At 43.0% G+C, this 20,733-nt stretch overlaps 1 protein-coding gene and 2 non-coding genes across 6 annotated transcripts in view; all 3 read right to left on the minus strand.

Moving 5' to 3' along the window:
• Window positions 1-20,733, minus strand: part of NUP214 (nucleoporin 214) — an 86,901-nt gene that overhangs the window by 18,235 nt on the left and 47,933 nt on the right. For 3 of the 4 annotated variants that reach the window (XM_061154389.1, XM_061154386.1, XM_061154385.1), the window contains exons 25-30: window positions 19,527-19,602; window positions 18,096-18,174; window positions 15,147-15,237; window positions 13,234-13,295; window positions 8,656-10,491; window positions 6,643-6,713 (exon numbers count right to left, since the gene is read on the minus strand). In XM_061154389.1, the coding sequence (XP_061010372.1) occupies window positions 6,643-6,713; window positions 8,656-10,491; window positions 13,234-13,295; window positions 15,147-15,237; window positions 18,096-18,174; window positions 19,527-19,602 (2,215 nt within the window). The remainder of the gene's footprint in view (window positions 1-6,642; window positions 6,714-8,655; window positions 10,492-13,233; window positions 13,296-15,146; window positions 15,238-18,095; window positions 18,175-19,526; window positions 19,603-20,733) is intronic. The other variant, XM_061154387.1, reaches the window with a different exon arrangement.
• Window positions 3,178-3,308, minus strand: LOC133065728 (small nucleolar RNA SNORA48). Its single transcript, XR_009694986.1, has one exon. It is a non-coding gene; the product is annotated as a small nucleolar RNA SNORA48 (small nucleolar RNA).
• On the minus strand, window positions 6,798-7,012 carry LOC133065756 (small nucleolar RNA U3). The gene has a single exon (XR_009695009.1). It is a non-coding gene; the product is annotated as a small nucleolar RNA U3 (small nucleolar RNA).

A 20,733-nucleotide genomic window follows, 5' to 3' on the forward strand; every position in this document is an offset into this window, starting at 1 on the left:
ATATGACTGCAGGTCCCCCTTTTTGTTTTACCTCTTCATATGTTACAGAGTTTTTTTGTTTGTTAAGTACAGTGGACTTAACATAGAGGAACAGTGTTGCGGTGACTGAAGACTGCTAATATTTTCCCCAGAGAGTGAGAGACCACTCTTTCATCTCTGTCCTAAAGTGAGGAGCTAATGGTTCACAGATTTAGAATGAATTCATCCCTGGTAAGCCCAGCACGGTCTTTGCTTAGGATTTGGGTTATTTGTTGTGTATGTGCTGGAGCCTGGATCCAGGAGGCAGCTGAGTTGCAGTGTCATCCTTGGATTCAACAGGTCCAGGGGCAGGAGGCTGCAAGACTGCAAGTTCTTTATGCTTTACTTCCTTACTCTTAGCAAAGAGTGGGAGGGGTGAATAGAGCAGTTTTACATTGAACCTGCAAGTCTTTCAGACTCGTCTTTTTTAAAGTAACTTTATTGGGATATAATGTACGTACCACACAACTCACTGATTTAAAGTATAAAATTCAATTGTTATGGTATATTACATCTAAGTTTTAAAAACTATGGTAAAATATATGTGACATAAAACTTACCATTTTAATAATTTTCTCATATACAGCTGAATGGCATTAATTATGTTCACAATGTTATGCAACAATTAATACTATTTCCAAAATTCTTTCATCACATAACCGAAATTCTATAACCATTAACTAACTCCCTGGTCTCTCCTTTCCTCAGGCCCTGGTAGATTCTGATCTACTTTCCAGCTCTATGGATTTACCTATTCTAAATATTTCATAAAGTGGAATCATATTTGTCCTTATATCTATGGTTTATTTTACTTAACATAATGTATTCACAATTTATCTATCTGTGATGTGATGTGAAGAACAACTTCATTCATTCTGAAGACTGAATAATATTCCATTGCACAAATATACCATATTTTGGTTATCCAATCATCTATTGATGAACACTGAGCTATTTCCATCTTTTGGCCATTGTGAATAATGCTGCAATGAGCATTGGGGAACAAGTGTCTGAGCACCACTTCTGGCTCATATGACAGAGCTGGATTATAAAGAAAGCTGAGTGCCGAAGAATTTATGCTTTTGAATTGTGGTGTTGGAGAAGACTCTTGAGAGTCCCTTGGACTGCAAGGAGATCAGTCCTGAGTGTTCACTGGAAGGACTGATGCTGAAGCTGAAATTCTTATACTTTGGCTACCTGATGCGAAGAGCTGACTCATTGGAAAAGACCCTGATGATGGGAAGGATTGAAGGTGGGAGGAGAAGAGGATGACAGAGAATGAGATGGTTGGATGGCATCATTGACTCAATGGACATGAGTTTGAGTAAACTCCGGAAGTTGGTGATGGACGGGGAGGCCTGGTGTGCTGCAGTCCATGGGGTCGCAAAGAGTCGGACACGACTGAGTGACTGAACTGAACTGATGACAGTTCTATGTTTAGCTTTTTGAGGAACCTGTTTTCCATAACTGCTGTACCATTTTCTGTTTCAACCAGAAATACATGAGGGTTCCAGTATCTTCACATCTTTGTCAACGTATGTTATTCTTTGTTTTTAAATTACAGCCTTCCTAGTGGATGTGGAGTGCTATCTCATTATGGTTTTGATTTTCATTTTCCTAATGCTTTTAATATTATTGATTACCTTTTTGTGTGTTTATTGGTCATTTGTTTGCCCTCATTGTTACCAAGATCTTCCTCTGGCTGCTTCTCCAGACAGTATACTTCCTTCAGCTAGGCCTTTCTTCCACTTTTCCAAACCCAGACCTGACATTTACTCCCAAAGGCAGCTGTACCATGAAGCTCACCTACAATTAACTCCCCTCTCTAGAAATCAATTCAACAGGCTCTCTGCCATGCTGTGACAGGCCCATGTGACAGATTATATTTTCCAAAGATGGTCACAGTAATATTTCCAGACCTAAATGCTCTTCTAGAGCAAGAGGTGAAATTTAGTCCCCTCCCCTTGAGCTTGGTGGGACTCTGTGACAGCCCTGAATAAGAAGATGCAGTATAAATGATGCTTGCAACTTCTGAGGATAGTTTCTGTATGGCTCCCTTTTTCTTGGAATAGTCTTCCTTGGAATCCAACTACCATTTTGTAAGGAAGCCCGGGCCACATAGAGAAGCCACATGTAGATGCTGTAGCCATGAGTTCCAGTTAAGGTGGGAAATAACCACCAAGCCAACCTCCAGAGAATGCTACTACATTTGGGGGTAATTTGTTAAATAGCACTAGATAATTCTAATACTCGTAAAACCAGTGTGATAGTCATACTAACTGGATTTTTCTTGGTATTATGAAGAAAATGAAATTCTATATCCTGGCCAGAATGTACCTTGTATCCTTAAATTCTTCTGAGAATACCCCTACTACCTGAAAACTCATTCATTTTTACAACACTCGTCTTGTGCTAGCCATAGTCTGAAGCACTGGGGATACAGCAATGACTATAACAGATAGGGGCCCTGCCATGATAGGAAAAAAAAAACTGATTTGAATTTCCAGCCTTTCCAATGGCAAACCTAGTGTTTGTGAAAGAACATGAAGTGGTGGTAGGGTGGGGGGAGTAACCAATATGGAGTTTATCACAGTATAGGCTTTAAACCTCTTGGCTCAAATTATGCCTGTGAGAGAGAGAAAAAACAGGCCTGTGAAAGTCACCCATGCAGCTCTAATGTGTTCATTTTCACAACCATATTTCACAATGTAGTAACATTCTGTTATAGGATAATCTAAGTTCATCTGCCCAATGGTATATCCTAACCATTTGAGTTACTTCCAGTCTCTAGTTTTTGTAACACTGTATCCCAGCGCACAGATGAGTTTCTCTACAGAACAAACGAGGAGTGGAACTGCAGGGCTTTACCCGATCATGCCAGACTATTTTCCAAGGTGACTGTGCCAACATACAACCGACTAAGAGTGTATGTAAGTTCTGTTGCTTTGCGCGCTCGCTGGCGTTTAGTATCGCTGGGCTTTAAAATGTGTGCTGTCTTCCAGGAAGACTGTATCTCTTTGAGGTTTTAGTTTGTGTTACTAATTCAGTTGTGAATATACTTATGGTCCTCTGGCTATCCTTTTTCAAAAAATATTTTATGTCTTTTTCTAAATTGTGGTAAAATGTATATAAAACTTACCATTTTAAGCTTCCCTTCCCCTGTGTGTCCAGGGTATGCACCAGGCATGGGCACAAGCCAAAAGCCAAGCTCAGATAAACAAGGAATTGCTCTGGCCCTGGCTGGTATGAGACAGGCACCACCAACCAGATAGGGTGCACCATTTTAAGCATTTTACATGTATAATTCAGGCATTAGTATACATTCCACAAAGTTGTGTAACCAAGACCATCCTTTTTTAAGAGGTCTCTCGTCCATTTTCTATTGAGTTCACAAATCGTATGTGTGGCGAGCTCAATGAATTTTGGCATATAACTGTTTATGATGTTCAACATTTAAGACATCAAACACTGTTGGTACTTTGGGTGGCTCCCCCAGACCTCAATTTTTACATCCTAAGACTAACCACCATTCTGATTTTGTGGGTTACTTATCTAGAGTAGATACACTCGGCTTATCTGGAGTGGATACACAGGTGTTTCGTGTATCTAGTTTTGATACCAAAGTGATTCTATGAACCTTCACTCCTGCTGTGAGTGTTTCTATTATAGCTGCTCTGCTTCCTCTGGGGTACCACCAGCCCTTCAATTTTAGCCATTCTGGTGGGGGTGCAGTTGTCTTTTTTCCTTTTGACTTGTATTGTTTATATCTGAATATGATTACTCTGTCGGTTATATAGGCTACAATTTTCCTATTTCATGGCTTGTTTTACCCTAAAATTAAGAAAGCTGTAATTTTAGTGAGGTCACATTTTCCTTCTGCCTGAAGAATATCGTTTAGAATTTCCTTCAGGTCTGCTAGGCATATAGCCTCTCAGGATCTGCCCGAAAAGTGTCTTGATTTCACTTCATTATGTACAGATGTTTTTTTGCTGGGTTCAAAAATTCTGGGTAGATAGGCTATGTCTGGCTTTCATTGCCACCGCCGAGAACTCCACCGTTAGTCCCAACTATTCCTGCCCTGAAGGGAACCTGTCCGTTTTCTCAGTGCTTTTAATATTTTATATCGGTAGTTCCACAGTTTCACTCTGGCAAGTCTTAGATTCAATTTCCTTTTATACATTCTGCTTGGTATATGTTGGACTTCAGAATCTGTGGGTTACTGTTTGCTGTTGGTTTTGGAAATCTGTCTTTTTCTCTTCTAATATCATACATTCTTTTTCTTCTCCTTCCGATTAAATGTACGTTAGATTTTCTGTTTTAGCGTTTTTGCTTTCTCTTTTCTATTTTCTATCTTTTATCCTCTCCATGATGAATTCCAGATAACTTAATCTGACCTTCTAGTTCAAGGGTCAGCAACCTCTAGCCCATGGGCCAGATCTAGCCTGCCATCTATTTTTATAAATAAAGCTTTATGGGAGAATAACCATGCTCACTCACTCATGTGCAGCCTCTGGCTGCTTTTGTGCCACAATGGCGGAGTTGAGTAGTTGCGACAGAAGCAGTAGGTAGCTCTCAAAGTCTAAAATATTTATTATCTGGTCCTTCACAGAGAAAGTTCTCTGACCGGTGATCTAGTATATTACTATCCTCTTCTGCTGGGTCTGATCTGCTGAGTTAAAATTTTAATTGTAACAATTTTCTCGAAGTTCTATTTGTTTTTTTTTCAAAGCTGCTATGACACTTTTTGTAATGTCTGATTCTTGACTGGTATTTTCAAGTTTCTCCTTTATTTCTTTGCAACATGTAAAACACAGCTGTTTTATATTCTAGGGAGTCTTTGCAAATGTGTGTCTCATATTTATTCTGGCTCTTGATCATAGCTCCTTATTTCCTGCTGTGACGAATCTACGTGTGGGAATCAATGTCCTTAAAAATTACCGGAGGCCTAGAGTTACTCTTCTTCAGTGTGGCCTGTGCTGCCCCACCAGATGCCCTGGAGACACCACCCTCCCTGAAGCAGGTCAGGCCGCGTGTTCAGGATGAGCCTGGAGAGGTAGAGTCACAGCTGACCGTGGGGAGGGGCTCTTCCAGGCCTCCCACTTGGCGCACCCTGGTGAGTGAAGCCTGCCCCTCTGACCTTTGGGGTTTAACAGGAAGTCCGAGTGCTCTCAGACTAGTGATGCTCTCAGGGCAGAACTGGCTCCACGCACTTCTATACGGTCCCACTTCCCCTCTAATAAGGCATGGTAAAATACCTTGTTAGCTTATAAGTGCTTTCGAATCTATGGTTTATATGGTTTATCTAGCCATTTTTAGCTGTTTTCACTGGGGAACTTGAAAATCAGAAGTTCTGTTTCTTTCTGTCAAGGATCACTGACTAGGGCAGAGCTCACCTTCTTAGGAGAAAGGTGAAAAAGAAAATCTCCTACTGAAGACTTCGAAGAAGTATATAACATGGCCACCACTTTCTCCAGCTTCTGGACAAATGTCAATTCTACCTTTAGAAAGTCAGTCATTCCCAATATGTCAGAGCATCTTTCTTTGGAAGGACTCCTCGTGAAGGTACTACGATCTAAAAGCAGCATCTGCCTGTCAATGCAGGGGACAAAGGTTCGATCCCTGGTCTGGGAAGATTCCACATACCAAGGGGGTAATTAAGCTCATGGGCCACAACTACTGGGCCTGTGTGTCTAGAATCTGTGCTCCTCAACAAGAGAAGCCATCACAGTGAGGAGCCTGTATACTGCAACTAGAGAGCAGCCCAAGAGCAGCAACAAAGACCCAGTGCAACCAAAAACAAAATAACTAATTACAAATAAATAAATAAAAGCAGTTGGATTAGGGACTTCCCTAGTGGTCCAGCAGCTAAGACTCTGCACTTCCAATGCAGGGAACCCAGGTTTGATCCCTGGTCAGGGAACTAGGTCCCGCATGCTGCAACTAAAGATCCTGCATGCCACAACTAAGATCTGAAGCAACCAAATACATAAATATTTAAAAACAAACAAACAAAAGTAAAAGCAGCTGGCTTCTATAACAGTAAATTTAACCCCTCGGGGTTCTCAGTGCTCTCATCTGTTAAATGGGGGTAATGGCAGCACTTACCTTATCCAAGCACTAATGATTTTAGGTCTATGTGTGTACATCACTAAAAACCAGGCCCAGCACACGATAACCACTAGCTGGACAAACTGAAATAGCTCAGGTCACCAAAAGGAGCTCTTTGACTACATGTTGCTTAGCACAGGGGCCATATACAATTTCTGTTGCATATTCTTATTACTGTTTAAACAACTACTTAAAAAAAAAAAGGGCCAAGGAGCAGATTTCACTTATGGGCCATAGATGCCAATCCCTGGCCTAACAATAGGCGGAAGATTGACAGAAACCAGGCGATGTGCTTTAAAGTGCTTTCCAAGAGGACTTTCAAACAAGGATCAACACTGGAGTGATTTTCTCAAATCAGAAGTGGAGACTTTTGTGCCCCCAAGGAAGCTACAGGAGGCAGAGCTTGAGAACCCCAGCATTGTTTGCTGGACACACAACACATTACATCCTATATACAGAAGCAACGCAAATGGGACTTATAGTGTTGGCCCAAATAGAGGCAAATATCCACATTACCTGGCCAAAGACTGTTCCACTGGTACTGGCTGCTTGACCAAACAAAGAACCAGTATTACTAGAACCAAAACCTATAAAATAAAAGAAAACAGAAGTTTAATTTGAATGAAACTTCTATACATCAAAGTTTTGTTTTTTGTTTTTTTTAAAACAAAACCACTCAGACGGCGTTTTCTCCCTCTCCCTCTCCCAAAAAAGGAGAGAAGAACGATCATCAACGACCCATGGCAGCTGCACAAGCAGCACCAAAAGCCAACTTCACGCTCAGGAGAAAACGCTGCGTCTCTTCCTCGTGGTGTTTTTTGGTTTTTAAATGACATTCAGGTATGTGAAAGTACCTCAGAATAAATCATCTCACGACTAAAATCTGTTTCCCTACCAAGGAAATGGAGAAAATTATGGGCAAGTAGTTTTAAAAACCTTTTTTTTTACTGCTAAAATTTTATAACAGTTAAAAAAAAAGTCTCAAAGCTTCAGGGACTGAATCCTTGTCTCTACCAAACCCCAGGGGGTGGGGGTGAGGACTCTGAGTAGCTTTTCCCTAGACTCATAGCTGCTAAGAAGTGTTTCCAATGACTGACTTAATATCTTGAGTATGACTACTCCCTGGTTTCCTTTAATCTCAAATGCCAGATTCTTTAAGAGCTGTTTATCTTCCTTCTAGGTGGTATAACATGGTTGAGGTGCTGGGTTGAACGGGGCCTGGGAAGCCAGGCAGAACTATATACTGTAACAGAAGAGCCCCAGACAAGGAGCTGGATGGCGAGAGCTCACTCTTCGTTTCTGCTATCGGTGCAGGCCGGGGAGCTCGGCAGGTCCCAGTGCCTCACCCACAGCTAGAGGGGGCTGTGCAGGCATCTCTCCTCCTAGTTACCACAGGAAGGGAGAGTTTTTCAGAGGTTCTCGGTTGTACTGAAATAGTTTTGATTGTAGACAAGGATTCTCAAGTTTTGACTGCAGAACAAAAGATGCGCTAGAGATAGGGTTAAATATCCTATTCTCTTTTAAGAGCCACAAGGCCTTCTCTCTGCCTGTTCTTTAGACCAACTGTCACACTTCCCATCACTCAAACAGGCTGACCAGCCTCTGACAAGGCATCAGGTGGGTCTCAAAACTATCTCGCATCACTGTGTCTTGCATCCATTCTTGTAGTGGAACATAGTGGGAGTTCAGCAAATAGTTATTGAAGACAGGAAGGAATAGACTTCCTAATAAATTATGAGCCAGCTTCAAATAAGTTATCATCAACGGAATGAACTAGCAGTTATTTGTAACCCTGACCACCAAGAAATCAATGCCCTTTGATTCCCCTCACCCACTGAGCCTGACTGCTAAAGAAATGCCTTTCATAAGATAACCATGGAGAAAGGAAGATTAGAAAAGATTTTGGGAGTGTCCCATCTATTGGTTTTTGGAGTAAAAGCAGCTGCTAAGATGGGGCATGCAATAGTGAGGATTGTGTTTTACTTTAAAAAACTGTAAAACTTAAAAGATTTTTAAAAAATTATACTGAAAATAGAAAAAAAAAAACCCAACTTTTCAAATGTCACTTCCTGCTCTTCCAGGATGCAAGATGGTGTCAGAAGACAATGAAACAATGGGCTAGGGCGAGGAGTTCTGGAGTCTAGGTCTGGTTCCACCACTGGCACCGACAGACATTAGATCAGTCATCTCCAGGCTTGACAGTTATGGACATAATAACCTCTAAAACACCTTCCAAATTTAACATTTCATACTCATGAGTCATTCATTACTTGCTATGACTTTAAACTTGTTTTTCTCCCCCATGAAATTGGCACTCTGGTGGAGAACTTGCTGAGAAGCAAGACTGGAGCCACAGTGATTAGACCAAAGAAACGCCCAGGGCCACCAGCGTCCAAGCCCTCTTACAGACTTTCCAGAGCCTCTTCTGTTTTCCCTCCCTTCCTTTTCACTCCTGAAGCAATGTAGACTTGTTGCAAATGTTTCAAATATGGAGGACAACCAAGGAAAAAATCTCCCGTAAGTACTTACCTGAAGCTTGACAGAAGCTAAAGCCAGAGGATGACGCTGTTGTGGTGGCGGCCGAGGTGCCACCAAACACGGAGCCTCCCTGCCCAAAGCCAGGACTCTGACCAAAAGCAGGAGGGTTGTTCTGGCCAAAGAGCCCACCTCCGTTGTTGGTAGATGACTGTCCAAACGAGAAGGAGCTGGAGCTACTGGTGCTCGAAGAGGCACCGAAGACATTCCCGCTGGTGGACGTGGGGGTGGAGGACACGGACTGACCAAAAGCAGGCACAGAGCTGAACCCCGGCTGACTGAAGGAAAAGCTGCTCGCGGGGCTGCTGGTCGACTGCCCGAAGGCCGGGGCCTGCCCAAAGCCCGGTTGTCCGAAGACCCCTGGGGTGGAGGCGCCAAACGCAGGGCTGCCGAACCCTGAGCTGCTGACCTGTGGCGCGGCAGCCGCTGTGCTGACATTGCTTCCTGTCTGCTGCCCAAACAGGCTGGGGGCGGTGCTGGTGGCCACCTGCCCAAACATGGGGGTCGCCGAGGGGGCGGTGGCTGTATGGCTGGTGAGCTGGCTGAAAGCCGAGCTAGAGCTGGCAGCGGGAGGCTGAGTGAAGACAGAGGAGTCAGAAGTGACTATCCCAAACACTGGGGTCTCTGTGGCGGGGCCTGGAGCAGCACTGGAAACAGCACTGGAGGTGGTGGGAGGTCTGGATGTTTCTGGGGCCACAGGGATGGTGCTCGAGGCTCCAGGTGCCGTGATGGTGGCTGGCCCAGGCACAGAGACAGTGGGGCCTGGGGATGGCGGTTCCGTCTTGACGTCTGGGACCCCGGGGGCTGTTGGAGCGGCCTCAGCCGCAGGCGCCAGGACACTGGTACTGGCCGCCTCAGTGCCAGGGCTGCTGACGGCAGGCTGGGCAAGAGCAGGCTCCTTCTTCCCAGGGTCGGGAGTCTGAAGCGGAGCCTGGGGAAGCGGGGTTGGTGGCTGCTGCCCCAGGAGGGAGGCAGTTGATGCCGAGGTTTCATTACTGCCTGGCTTCTCGGGCAGAGCCGATGATGTGGCTGCTTCTGAGCTTTTACCAGAGGACGTGGGCAGGGTGGGGGCAGACTCTGAGCTCAGGGGGCTGCCAAACGACAGGCTGGGGAGTGACGTGGGCAGGGGCGTGGCAGTGGATGGCGGGGCGGAGGAGGGTGCTGTGCTGCTTGTTGATTGGCCTCCGAATGAAAAGCTGGTCTTGCTACTACTGAAAAACAGGCCCCCAAAACTGAACAGCCCAGAGGAGCCTGCACTGGTGAGTGGCAGGTTGCCAAAGACGCCCGTCGAGGAGCTGCTGGGGCTGGGGCTGGGACTGGCTGCTGCTGTTGGTGCCGCCGCCGCCGAGGTGGCCGCGGAGCTGGTCTCGGGGGGCTCTGCGGGCTTCCCCAGCACCGCAGGGCTGGGAAAACTGAACCCGGAGGGGGCGGCGGGGGTCTTGGTGGGCTGCGCACCAGCACTGGTCACGCCTGGGGACGGTGCCTTGCTGGCTGGCTTGGTGGACTCGTCTGCTTGGCCAACCCGCAGTCCTGAGAAACTTCCCAGAGTCTCTCCCGTCAGGGAGCTTGGGAATAGCAGTTCGCCCAGCTTGGACGGTGGCGCCTCCAGCTTGCCAGCAGGGGTGGAGAGAGAGATTCCAGAAGGGGCTGCGGGTCTGCTGCTGGATGGGGCAGACTCTCCTGGAGCGGCACCAGCTGCTCCCGTGCTAGCTGATGTCATCGTCCCTGAGGAAGGTAAGCTTTCAGGAACGGTCTCATAGAAAGGCTTGCCTCCCCCACCAAAGGAGAACGCATCGAGCTGGCTTGACTCTTTGGTGGGGGGTGCTGACCCTGGCAAGAAAAAGAAATTAGGAGATGGGTTGGCTGTCACAAAATACGACCGATCACAGCCTCACTGACCTCTCTAAGCCAGAGCCTCTCTCTTCCCGTGACCTCATCAGACAGCCTGTTCTGACAGCACTGTCCTTGTGGAGGACAGAATGTGTGCTTCTCCGTGGGAATGTGCGCTCTGAGTCGTCTCACTGAGGTGAGACGAATGCACGTTCTTTTTATCACCATTAGGTCACAACAAATACACCTGTATCTAGAGTACATGAAGTTAACCTAGCTGTCCACAAGAAAAACAGAAAGACCTCACGCACATTTCCTCCCGTGTGTGTGTGTCTCAGGAATAACATTCTTAGCACATGCTAGCCTATGGACCTCTTCCTGACAAGACAAGGAACTGATTCCGAATGGTAGTTTTTCCTTTGCTTTTATGGACAAAGTGTCAACCCACAGGTCATCTTTCTCACCTACAGTTAAGGGCTGCTTCCTAGTGCTCTCCTCACGAATGCTCTCACAGAGGCAGTGTGGTCTGCTGGGCAAGGACATGAGGGGCTGAGGCTGAGGGCTCTGCCACTTGCTGGCTGTGCCACTCTGGAAAAGTTAATTGACTTCTCTGGGCTTCAGTGTCTCCATTTGGAAGACAGATAATAACAGCATACACCTCATAGAGTTTTTGCAAAGATGAAATAAAATGTAGGTAAAGTACTCACAAGGCCTGGTCAAAAAAGTGGTCAACAAAGAAGATTAAAATTTGATATTCATAAACGGAAACTGGTCTGCTGCGAGTGCCTGCTGAGGCGTTCAGCGCCGCGCGGTTTTGAGAAGCCTGGCTGTCACAAACGCCCGGGAGCCCTGTGAAGCCCACGCTCCCCGCAGGGAACTGCCAGAAACCCCTGTGTCACTGGTGTTGTATTGAGCTGCTTGTGATTTTAGATCGCTGTCTGTTCTGGTATTAACGAAAATGCTTGTGGAATTTCTGTTGCGTTTTATTCTTAATGTATTTCATTTAGGATTTCTGACAATTAGTTTGTTCTTGCCAATCTTTTTATATCATTGAGTTATTTTTTATGAGACTGGGGAGAGGGGTGGGCCTCAAGGGATTCTGCCGCATCTAAGTGGGCAGAACCATTTAGGAATCACTGCTCAGACAGAAAGGAAGGACTGAAATCAACAACCTCTTAAGTGCCGCACACAAACTGGGTTCAGGACGTCCGGTATGCTTTCAGCTCCCGAATATCCCTCTAGCAGATTTTAAGAGATCCCTTTTTTTTACCAAAACACGTTCATCACTTGGGCTGGCACACAGAAAAGCACTCATAAAAATATGTGCTGAAGGAAGAGTTGAAAGATGGTCATTGTCTTATTAATTATAGGAAAACCTGGAAAAAGCTTGAACCCGTCCAAGAGGGGGATGGTTAAATAAATTATGGCACATCCGCAAGACAAATTACGTAGCCACTAAAAATGACATTTAAACAAGACTTTCATTAATATTGGAAAACTCACAAGAGATTGTGCTAAATGAAAAGGTAGAAGCAAAAAGCCCAAAAGGAAATATAACAGAACTGCAACAGTTAAGGGTACAACATGTGATTCTAGAACATATTACTTTAATAAAAAATATAAACACTTTTATAATAAAAGCTTTCTTTTTAAAACAGAAGTAAACTCAATTACTTTGAACTGAGAACTTGAAGGCACTTAAAAAATACATCTGGTTTCTAATAGGTCCTCAAAGTCTTTTAAACATTAAAAACATGCTGGTAGATGTTGGTCTGAGCTTCCCAGCTGGTTCAGTGGTAAAGAATCTGCCTGCAACGCAAAAGACTCAGGTTCGATCCCTGGGTCGGGAAGATCCCCAGGAAAAGGAAATGGCAACCAACTCCTGGAAAATCCCATGGACAGAAGGAGTCTGGCGGGCTACAGTCCATGGGACTGCAAAAGAGTCAGACACGACTCAGTGACTAAACAACAACAACAGATGTTGGCAGATCTGCAACAACATGCATGGGACAAGTGTGTTTTTCCTGATAGGTTATCAAGGAAAAAAAGACGAGTTCAGTCTTTCATTTCTACAGTACTATGTGTGTGTGTTCAGTCACTCAGTCCTGTTGGACTCCATGGACTGTAGCCCACCAGGCTCCTCTGTCAATGGAAATTTCCCAGGCAAGAATACTGGAGTGGGTTGCCATTTCTTCCTCCAGGGGATCTTCCCAACCCAAGAATCGAACCAGTATCTCTTGTGTCTCCTGCCTTGGCAGGTGGATTCTTATCACTGCCCTATCTCAACCTACACATTGATACAATTTTGACTTCATTAAAAAAATTTTTTTAAATTATGAAAGCATGATAACACTTTACAGGAGACTGGGAAAATACAGAACAAAGTTACATATAGTTTCACTACATATTACGATGATTAAAAATTAATATAGTTTTAAATATCATATGACAAAGACGGAGAAAGAAATTTTAACTTGCGTGAAAAACATTCACATTTAAAGCACAGCCTTGCCTTTCTAGAAGCAAATCCTTTCTGAGTTTTTTAACTATGAAGACAGAAGTCCTTCCCCACAGTTTCTTAAATCCAGCCTGTTTCTAATGCATAATACCAATACCAAGTTCACTACAGATACTTTAAGCAAGATGCAGTAGCAAGCAAAATGTCAACCAACCTGCCCCCCTCAAACCTGCACTTGTTTAGAGGAAACACAAAGGTGAGGCGACGCAATGCAGAGACTGTACCTTGTGTGGCAGTGAAGTTAGAAGACGGTGTTGGTGTGACAATCCCAAAATTAAAGCCAGTCCTAGGGGGTGGAAGAAAAGAAGTTAAAAATTAACAGACTTAAGGCACAACATTGCCCTTTTAATAGTACATTTTATAATTCATTTACATAGTCTACTCTCTAGAGTTTTTTTTTTTTTTTTAATTTTTAAAATTTTTAAATTTTTAAAAAAATTTTAGTTGTACCAAGTGGCTTGTGGGATCTCACGTCCCTGACCAGGCACTGCATCCAGCCCACAGAAATGAAAGCGCTGCCCCCAAGCCACTAGACACCAGGAAATGTTCCTCAAAAACTTTCCCGACTCTTTTCATCCTCTCCTCTCCTTCTGTACATTTTCTTCACAATGTGAGTGAAGACACTATAGCCAAAGAAGAAAACTCAGCACCAGTTGAGCCAGAATGGACTACTCACTCTGAGAAAAGTTCAAATAACAAATTTAAAACTACTGGATTGGTCAAAAAGTTCATTTGGGCATTTCTGTAAGATATTATGGAAAACCCCGAATGAATTTTTTTGTCAACCTGATAAAAAGCTTTAAAATGTAATGAGCCAAGCATATCAAATAGAGTAAGTAACAGTAAAGAGTACAGTTAGTTGTTTTTTTTTTAACTCATCACTGGCTTCATCAAATGGTCCAAGACCACCTGAGATGTGTTAAATATTTTATCACCTTAAAAAAATAAAAAAAAAAAAGAAAACAAATCTCTTTCTTTGTCTCAACCCTGGTAAAGAAATTTGATGTAACAGAGGTAAGCAACTGACCCATGACCCAAACCTCTGCAGGTTATTTTAAAGACAGGAAGAAGACTGGGGAAAAAAAAAAAAAAAAGACAGGAAGAAGACTAAAAAAATAAATAAATAAAATAAAGACAGGAAGAAGACTATCAGGTTCACAGAAGTAAAGATTAATTAAAAGATGCAATAGATCCTGGAACTGACCTACTCTCTGAAATTGTGCTCCAAACTACCTTTGGGGAGTAGAAAACATAATGATTTACAGGAAATATAATTTCCCCCTTGAAATTCTATTCTAACACCCTCCTTTCTCATAATGTGTTAGGCTGAAGGGTGCTCAAGAAACAAACTCACGGCAAGGAAAAGAGACTGTGGTCAGTGTGATTCCAGTTACAAATGCATAACCTGGAAGAGCTTAAGAGGCTTTTCTAACGGAACTGAATGTGCAACCCTTCACGGTGAAAACAATCTTTGGATGAGTTTTTATCTCAGCCACACAGAGACTAACTCCACCCCAAAGCAGAGGGATGCTGTGCCAACTCTCACAGGTTTCACGATGAGTGTTTGCAGCATAGTGAAAAGGTATGCCCCCTCCGAGGTTAATAAGAACTTTCCTTGGACTGAGGGTTAGAAGACCCTTTTGTTTTTAAAAATGACTCAATTTGACAAGTACAGACATCATCACTTAAAAAAAAAAATGAAACAGAAATGGACTTCCCCATATCTACATAAAACCCAAATTCTCAAATGGCCACTGTCTTGATCGCTCAGCAGTCTACTATAACGTGACCCCTCGGGGCAGCGAAGCCAATCCAAGGTCTCACCCAACCACCAGATGGTGTCAGAATGAAAAGATCTCAGTCTGATAAACTAGAGCAACCACAGACCCACTACCTAAACAAGGTTTATCCTAAACAACAAAACAAACAAGTCAGTAAGAACACACATACAAACTTGAATCAAAAAGGGGAAACAGATTTACATTAGGACACTAAGCTACTCCCACCATCATTAAATGTGTCATTGTGGAGATAAGAACTCTGGCTTCATATAAGTATACCTACTGACTGTAAGATTTGGGGAAGCAATCTATAAGGATGCTGATGATGTGCCACAAAATTTAAGTTCACAACTGACCCTGATGAAGAAAATGAGAAAGGCTTGCTGAATTGCCCAACAGTAGATGGGGTAGAAGTCACAGCTGTTTCTATCTTGGTTGCCACTGGTCCTGGAATTATGGGAAAAAAAGAAGAACATTACAAAAAACCAAACACCACTTTAGTTTAATTCTCTGCGGCACTGAATGCGTAGTGCCATGCAAAGCACAGCCCCAGGTCACGTGCTTCCTGTAGGTCAGTGGTCAAGGGGAGAGTGAGGACTCAGTCGTGCTCAAGGTCTCTGAATGGGCTCTCTGGGCCTGTCACTGTTAATTTCAAACCGAGGCATGCCACTTTACCTTTTCCAGGAATGACATCAAAGTAACTGAGTGCAGTTCAAATTTAAGGCTTTAAAAGTAGATTTTGCAATTAATGAAATGTGATATATATCAAAGAAAAAAAACTCCAAGGGGAAATAGGTTATGTTAAATATCTCTGAGTAGTGACTTCATGGCTATTGGCTTCTCGCCGCATTTCTGTATTTTCCAGAGACTTCTTATATTAATATTAGTTAATAATAGGTCTGCTTCTTTGTTTTTTATTACAGAGGTAACATGACTGCTGTCACACAGAGAAGTGTGGAGAGTTAAGGCGTAATCCGTCATCTTCCCCACATCCGGTATACTGTGATTGCTTGCCAACAGGCTGGGGTATTACCTACACTCTCTCCCCTACCTTTCCCTCTCCTTTTAAAAGGAGAAGGGGGATGGGGGAATTACATTTGAGAAGCCCAAATCAAACCAATCCAAACAATAAGAAAAAGCATCTTCTCTTTTACATAAGTATGGAGTAAAGATTTGCAAAATTATCTAAAACGCTATAATACAATGTGATGTGTATAAGAATGTCTAATGTAGCCTTACTTATAATTTTGAGAAGTTAAGAACAATCTGAACTATCAGCAGAGTATTGGTAAAAACTTAACAGGGTACAATTGTACAGCAAAGGGATTAAAATGAGAGAGGCAGAGTTGTACCAGATCTGAAAAGATGAACATGATATTTTCCTGGTGGGAGGGAGGAGAGGGGACAGATTACAGATCAGTATATACAGGATATGGCTATCTTTGTTTAAAGAAACCAATAGATACACATCAAACCCCAAGAGACACACATCAATTCTTTGAGGGCTGTTATCTCTGGAATAGGGAACTTACACATTTTCTACATTATATAGTTCCACACTGTAGACTTTTTGTGGTCCTGTAATAGTTTTAAAGTCAGGAAAACAATGAAGGTATTTCCATTATTAATTAGTAAGGGAATTATTCTTTTTTTTTTAAATCAGTAAGGGAATTATTCTATAGAGGTGTCAGAGATGACTTTTTGTTGTTGTTAGAAGTTTTTGCAAACTCTTAAATAGTGTTTTTTAGGGAAATTTTCCTGCTCAAAAAAAGTCTGTTTCTGGCAAGTAGAAACACAAGGACATCTAGCAATGAGAGTGAATATTTCACAATCATCATTGAATGATGAATCTTAGAAATTTCTTTCCAAGTCATGCTAACTTCCCCTGAGATGTTCTTGCTTCTTAATTTCAAGAGTGACAAAAAACTCTCCAATAAAATCCTTGAAAGAGGTTAGGATATATAATCTTTCAAATTTTCTTCTAAAATATTAGCCAGAAATGGAAACAAACTTCTTAATTTGAATCCTAAATGATTCAAAAGTCTTTGACAATTCCACTAAAATTTCCCTTCTAAGTTAAAGTTCTAGCTTCTAGTCAAGAAGTGCTACATACTGCCTTCTCATTGAAGGCTTATATGATAAAAACTGTGCATTAGTCTGAATTCCAGAATACAGCCTTGGCTACACAATGGTTTTTTCCTGAGTGTAAGGAATATTTACTGAGGATAAACCCAATATCCAGTGAGAAAGCTTCTGACTACAGAGGAAGTTGGGATGATAGCATGACTGTGTAGAGATTATGGTGGGCAGGCTACTCATGTGTGAAGTTCAGCATCTCTGACAGAATTTATTAGCTTAAAGACCCACTTGGGAGCATGAATCAAAATAAAAGCTGGAATTCAGAGCACAGGGAGAATGCTGGACTGTGGGTAGCACAAGAGCCCTGCAGCAAAAAGTGACACATGCCAAGTGAAGTGGGCTCTGACAGAGAGCCAACAGAAGGGGCCGACATTAAACTAGGCTGAATGCACAAGCACGCTTCTGCATCAAGTGGGCTCAGGCCAGCAAGGATGCCTGGTCAGAATACTTTATGGTAACGTAAAAACTAATTTCAGTTAAGAGGCCTGAGTGCTGGAAGCATGTGAAGCTACAGTCTTTCAATACTGGATTCTATCCACTTATCGTGTGCTGTGCTTAGCCGCTCAGTCATGTCCGACTTTGTGACCCCATGGACTGTAGCCCACCAGGCTCCTCTGTCTATGGGATTCTCCAGGCAAGAATACTGGAGTGGGTTGCCACGCCCTCCTCCAGGGGATCTTCCTGACCCAGGGATCGAATCCAGATCTCCGTATTATAGGTGGATTCTTGACTGACTGAGCCCCCAGGGAGGATCTCCACTTATCACCTTGTCTTATACTGTAACGGATCCATTTTACTTTCTATATTTTACTGGCTTTTGAACTGGCCTTAAAACCCAGAGAGTTTTTCTTTCCCTTTAGGAGAAGAAATAAAAGTTCAATGTTCGGATCTACTTCTCTCTAAACTTCGATATCCAGCAAGGCAGGTGTTCCTTTTGGGAAAAAGGTTTAAAGGAAGGCTTTCTCCTATTACTCTCCTATTTCAGAAGTCTAAAGAGCTGCCGAAGGGCTCACTAACTTCCTGGAGATTCTACATCCCCTGAGGCTTTTTAAATATGTCTTTATTTGACTTCACATCAACTGCCTTTGTGATCTAGAACAATTAAATTCTTCTGTGGAACGTACCTTTCACCTTTTATTTTCACTAAAACAAAAGTGCAAACTGACCTGAAGCTTTATCACCAGATGACAATTGACTGGATGCTGGTGGGGGCCCAGATGGCTTTAGGGCATTTATCAGCGATCCCTGTAATAGGAGGAAAACATTTATGTGATCCATAAGACAGTTTTTGGAATAAAGGAACATGTAAAATGATAACATAATTTAAAATAAGCAAGCACAAACACTTCTATTTAGTTAAATTTTGTTTTTCAGTTTCAACTTAGGTCAATATGTTTAAATGTAATATTGCCTCAGAGATGGGGATACTCCACAAGCACAAGAAAACAGGGTCCTGCTTGCCTAGCCTGCAGTTACTTCCTCAGTGCCTAACGCAATGCTCAGCACATAAAAGGCATCAGGATATTCGAAACATGAAGGAAGAAGTAAATGAATGAAATACATCCTGGCTCTCAATAAAACTTATAGTAAGGTAAAGAAGCAAAACTGTTCAACTTATCCAGCTCCAGTCAATGTTCTTTTTCTCTTGTTTGTTATGATTTGTGCCTCACCATGTGTCCTCCAAGGTGAAGATGGAAAGCTCCAGAAGAAAGACCAAATGCTAACTGCTGAAGTGCCATGTTAAGTCAGGACAAATTACGGAGGAGACAGCCATGTCTGAGAACTCACATTAGGCAAGTTCTGAGGGTCAATCTCAAACACAATCTAAAATGACCTTTCTAGAGACAGAGTTGAATAGCAAAGAAACCAGGTTTTCTTAGGGAAAATTTCAGAGAGGGCTACCCTTCAGAGAGGGTAGATCACTACCTTTCCGCCATCTCCTATTATTTTCTTCTGGATTGTTTAACTGTCTACAATATAACCTGTTTTCGTAAGAGACCATGTTTATCAGGCAAAAGCCTGAAAGTAGACATAACAAACATCACTGAAGATGCAAACTATGAAAAACAGGGATGATAGGAGAAAGCAGAAGACTCTATTCCCTGGAGGCTGATACCGAAAGGTACAATGAACAAAGCAGAGGGCAGGGAGAAGCTGGAAGATGGGTTCCAGCCCTGGTTCCATCATTCACTACCAGTGGAAGCTAGCGTCAGTCACTTGAGCCCTGGTTTCTTCATTAGTGAAATGTAGCTGAACATCTGTCTTGTCCACATGGTTGTGGTATGGGTTAACTAAGACAAGGTTAAATGAAAGTAAACTTCAACTCCACACAGATACCCTCCATACAAAGAATTATGACTCAAGATTACCAGATGGTCGACAAAGACATCATCAGGTCCTGACTGACCTACTAGATCAAGACCATCATAAACTGTGGGGAAAGGATCACAGGTCTTTTTCAGAGTTCATTTAAAAGACGTGGGAAAAAATTTTAAAAATAAAAAAATAAACGGTGCGGGGACTCAGTACCATATTGTCTTCAGTTACAAGGACAGTCACTGCATGTCACATTAGCAAAGCAAAAATCAGCAATTTACCTGTTTAGCTTGGTTAGCAGCCGCTGGGGTCAACACTGGGTGAGGCGCTTTGGCCGCGGAGTACGGCGCTGAAGAGCTGAAAACCACAAAGCAGACGCTCAGAGAAAGGCACAACTGGGGGAAACTCACAGCCAGCCCTGAGCCAGCCTTCGGTACAAGAAACTAATGCCAATTTGGGGGCAGAATACAGATGTCTAAGACCCTAATCAAAGTCATTTGACATGTTTCTGATTGAAGAATAAATTCTTTACATGAAATTTGGGTCTTTAGCATAAAAGTCAAGGCAATGACCTTAAAATGTATCTTCTTCCTGAAATTTTAAGGAAAAAAAGTTATGGATATTCAGAAGTAGATCTTTTTCTTGTTTGAAGAGAAAGCTTTCTCCACCTCCTCCCCATCACCCACCACCATTCCAGACCATGTGGGGAATTCTTGATTCTCTTTTCCGAGTCTCAGAAAATGTTCATCAGGATCGATGGGGTGTATATGATCTGCTCAAAGCAGAGCTCTCAGCTTCTCATAGCAACCAGCCCCGAGAGCTCACCACGTCAGCACACAGGAGAGTTAAAACATACCACAGCGCTGTGCCCAACCTGCACTTTCATTGTAGTGTCAATGTGAAAAGTGCATCCTGTCTATGTAGAAAGAGTTCTCACCATCTTTTGTTATCCCTGAACACAGTATACATGGAACTATTATTTTAATAACTACTTTCTCATGTGAAGAGTTGACTCATTGGAAAAGACCCTGATGCTGGGAAGGATTGGGGGCAGGAGGAGAAAGGGACGACAGAGGATGAGATGGCTGGATGGCATCACTGACTCGATGAACATGGGTTTGGGTAGACTCCGGGAGTTGGTGATGGACAGGGAGGCCTGGCGTGCTGCGATTTATGGGGTTGCAAAGAGTCGGACACGACTGAGCGACTGAACTGAACTGAGTGTTAATTTTGTTGTTGCTGTTGTTTAGTTGCTCAATTATGTCTGACTCTTTGCGACCCCATGGATTGCCAGGTTCCTCTGTCCATGGGATTTCCCAGGCAAGAATACTGGAGTGGGTTGCCATTTCCTTCTCCAGTGGATCTTCCAGACCAAGGGATTAAACCCGCATCTCCTGCATTTGCAGGCAGATTCTTTACCACTGAACCATCAGGGAAACCCACTTAGTGTAAATATGTGAGGGGGAAAAAAATCCCCTGTTCAACACA

This window comes from Dama dama, chromosome 11 (genome assembly GCF_033118175.1).
Source record: "Dama dama isolate Ldn47 chromosome 11, ASM3311817v1, whole genome shotgun sequence".
In the NCBI taxonomy this organism is placed as follows: domain Eukaryota; kingdom Metazoa; phylum Chordata; class Mammalia; order Artiodactyla; family Cervidae; genus Dama; species Dama dama.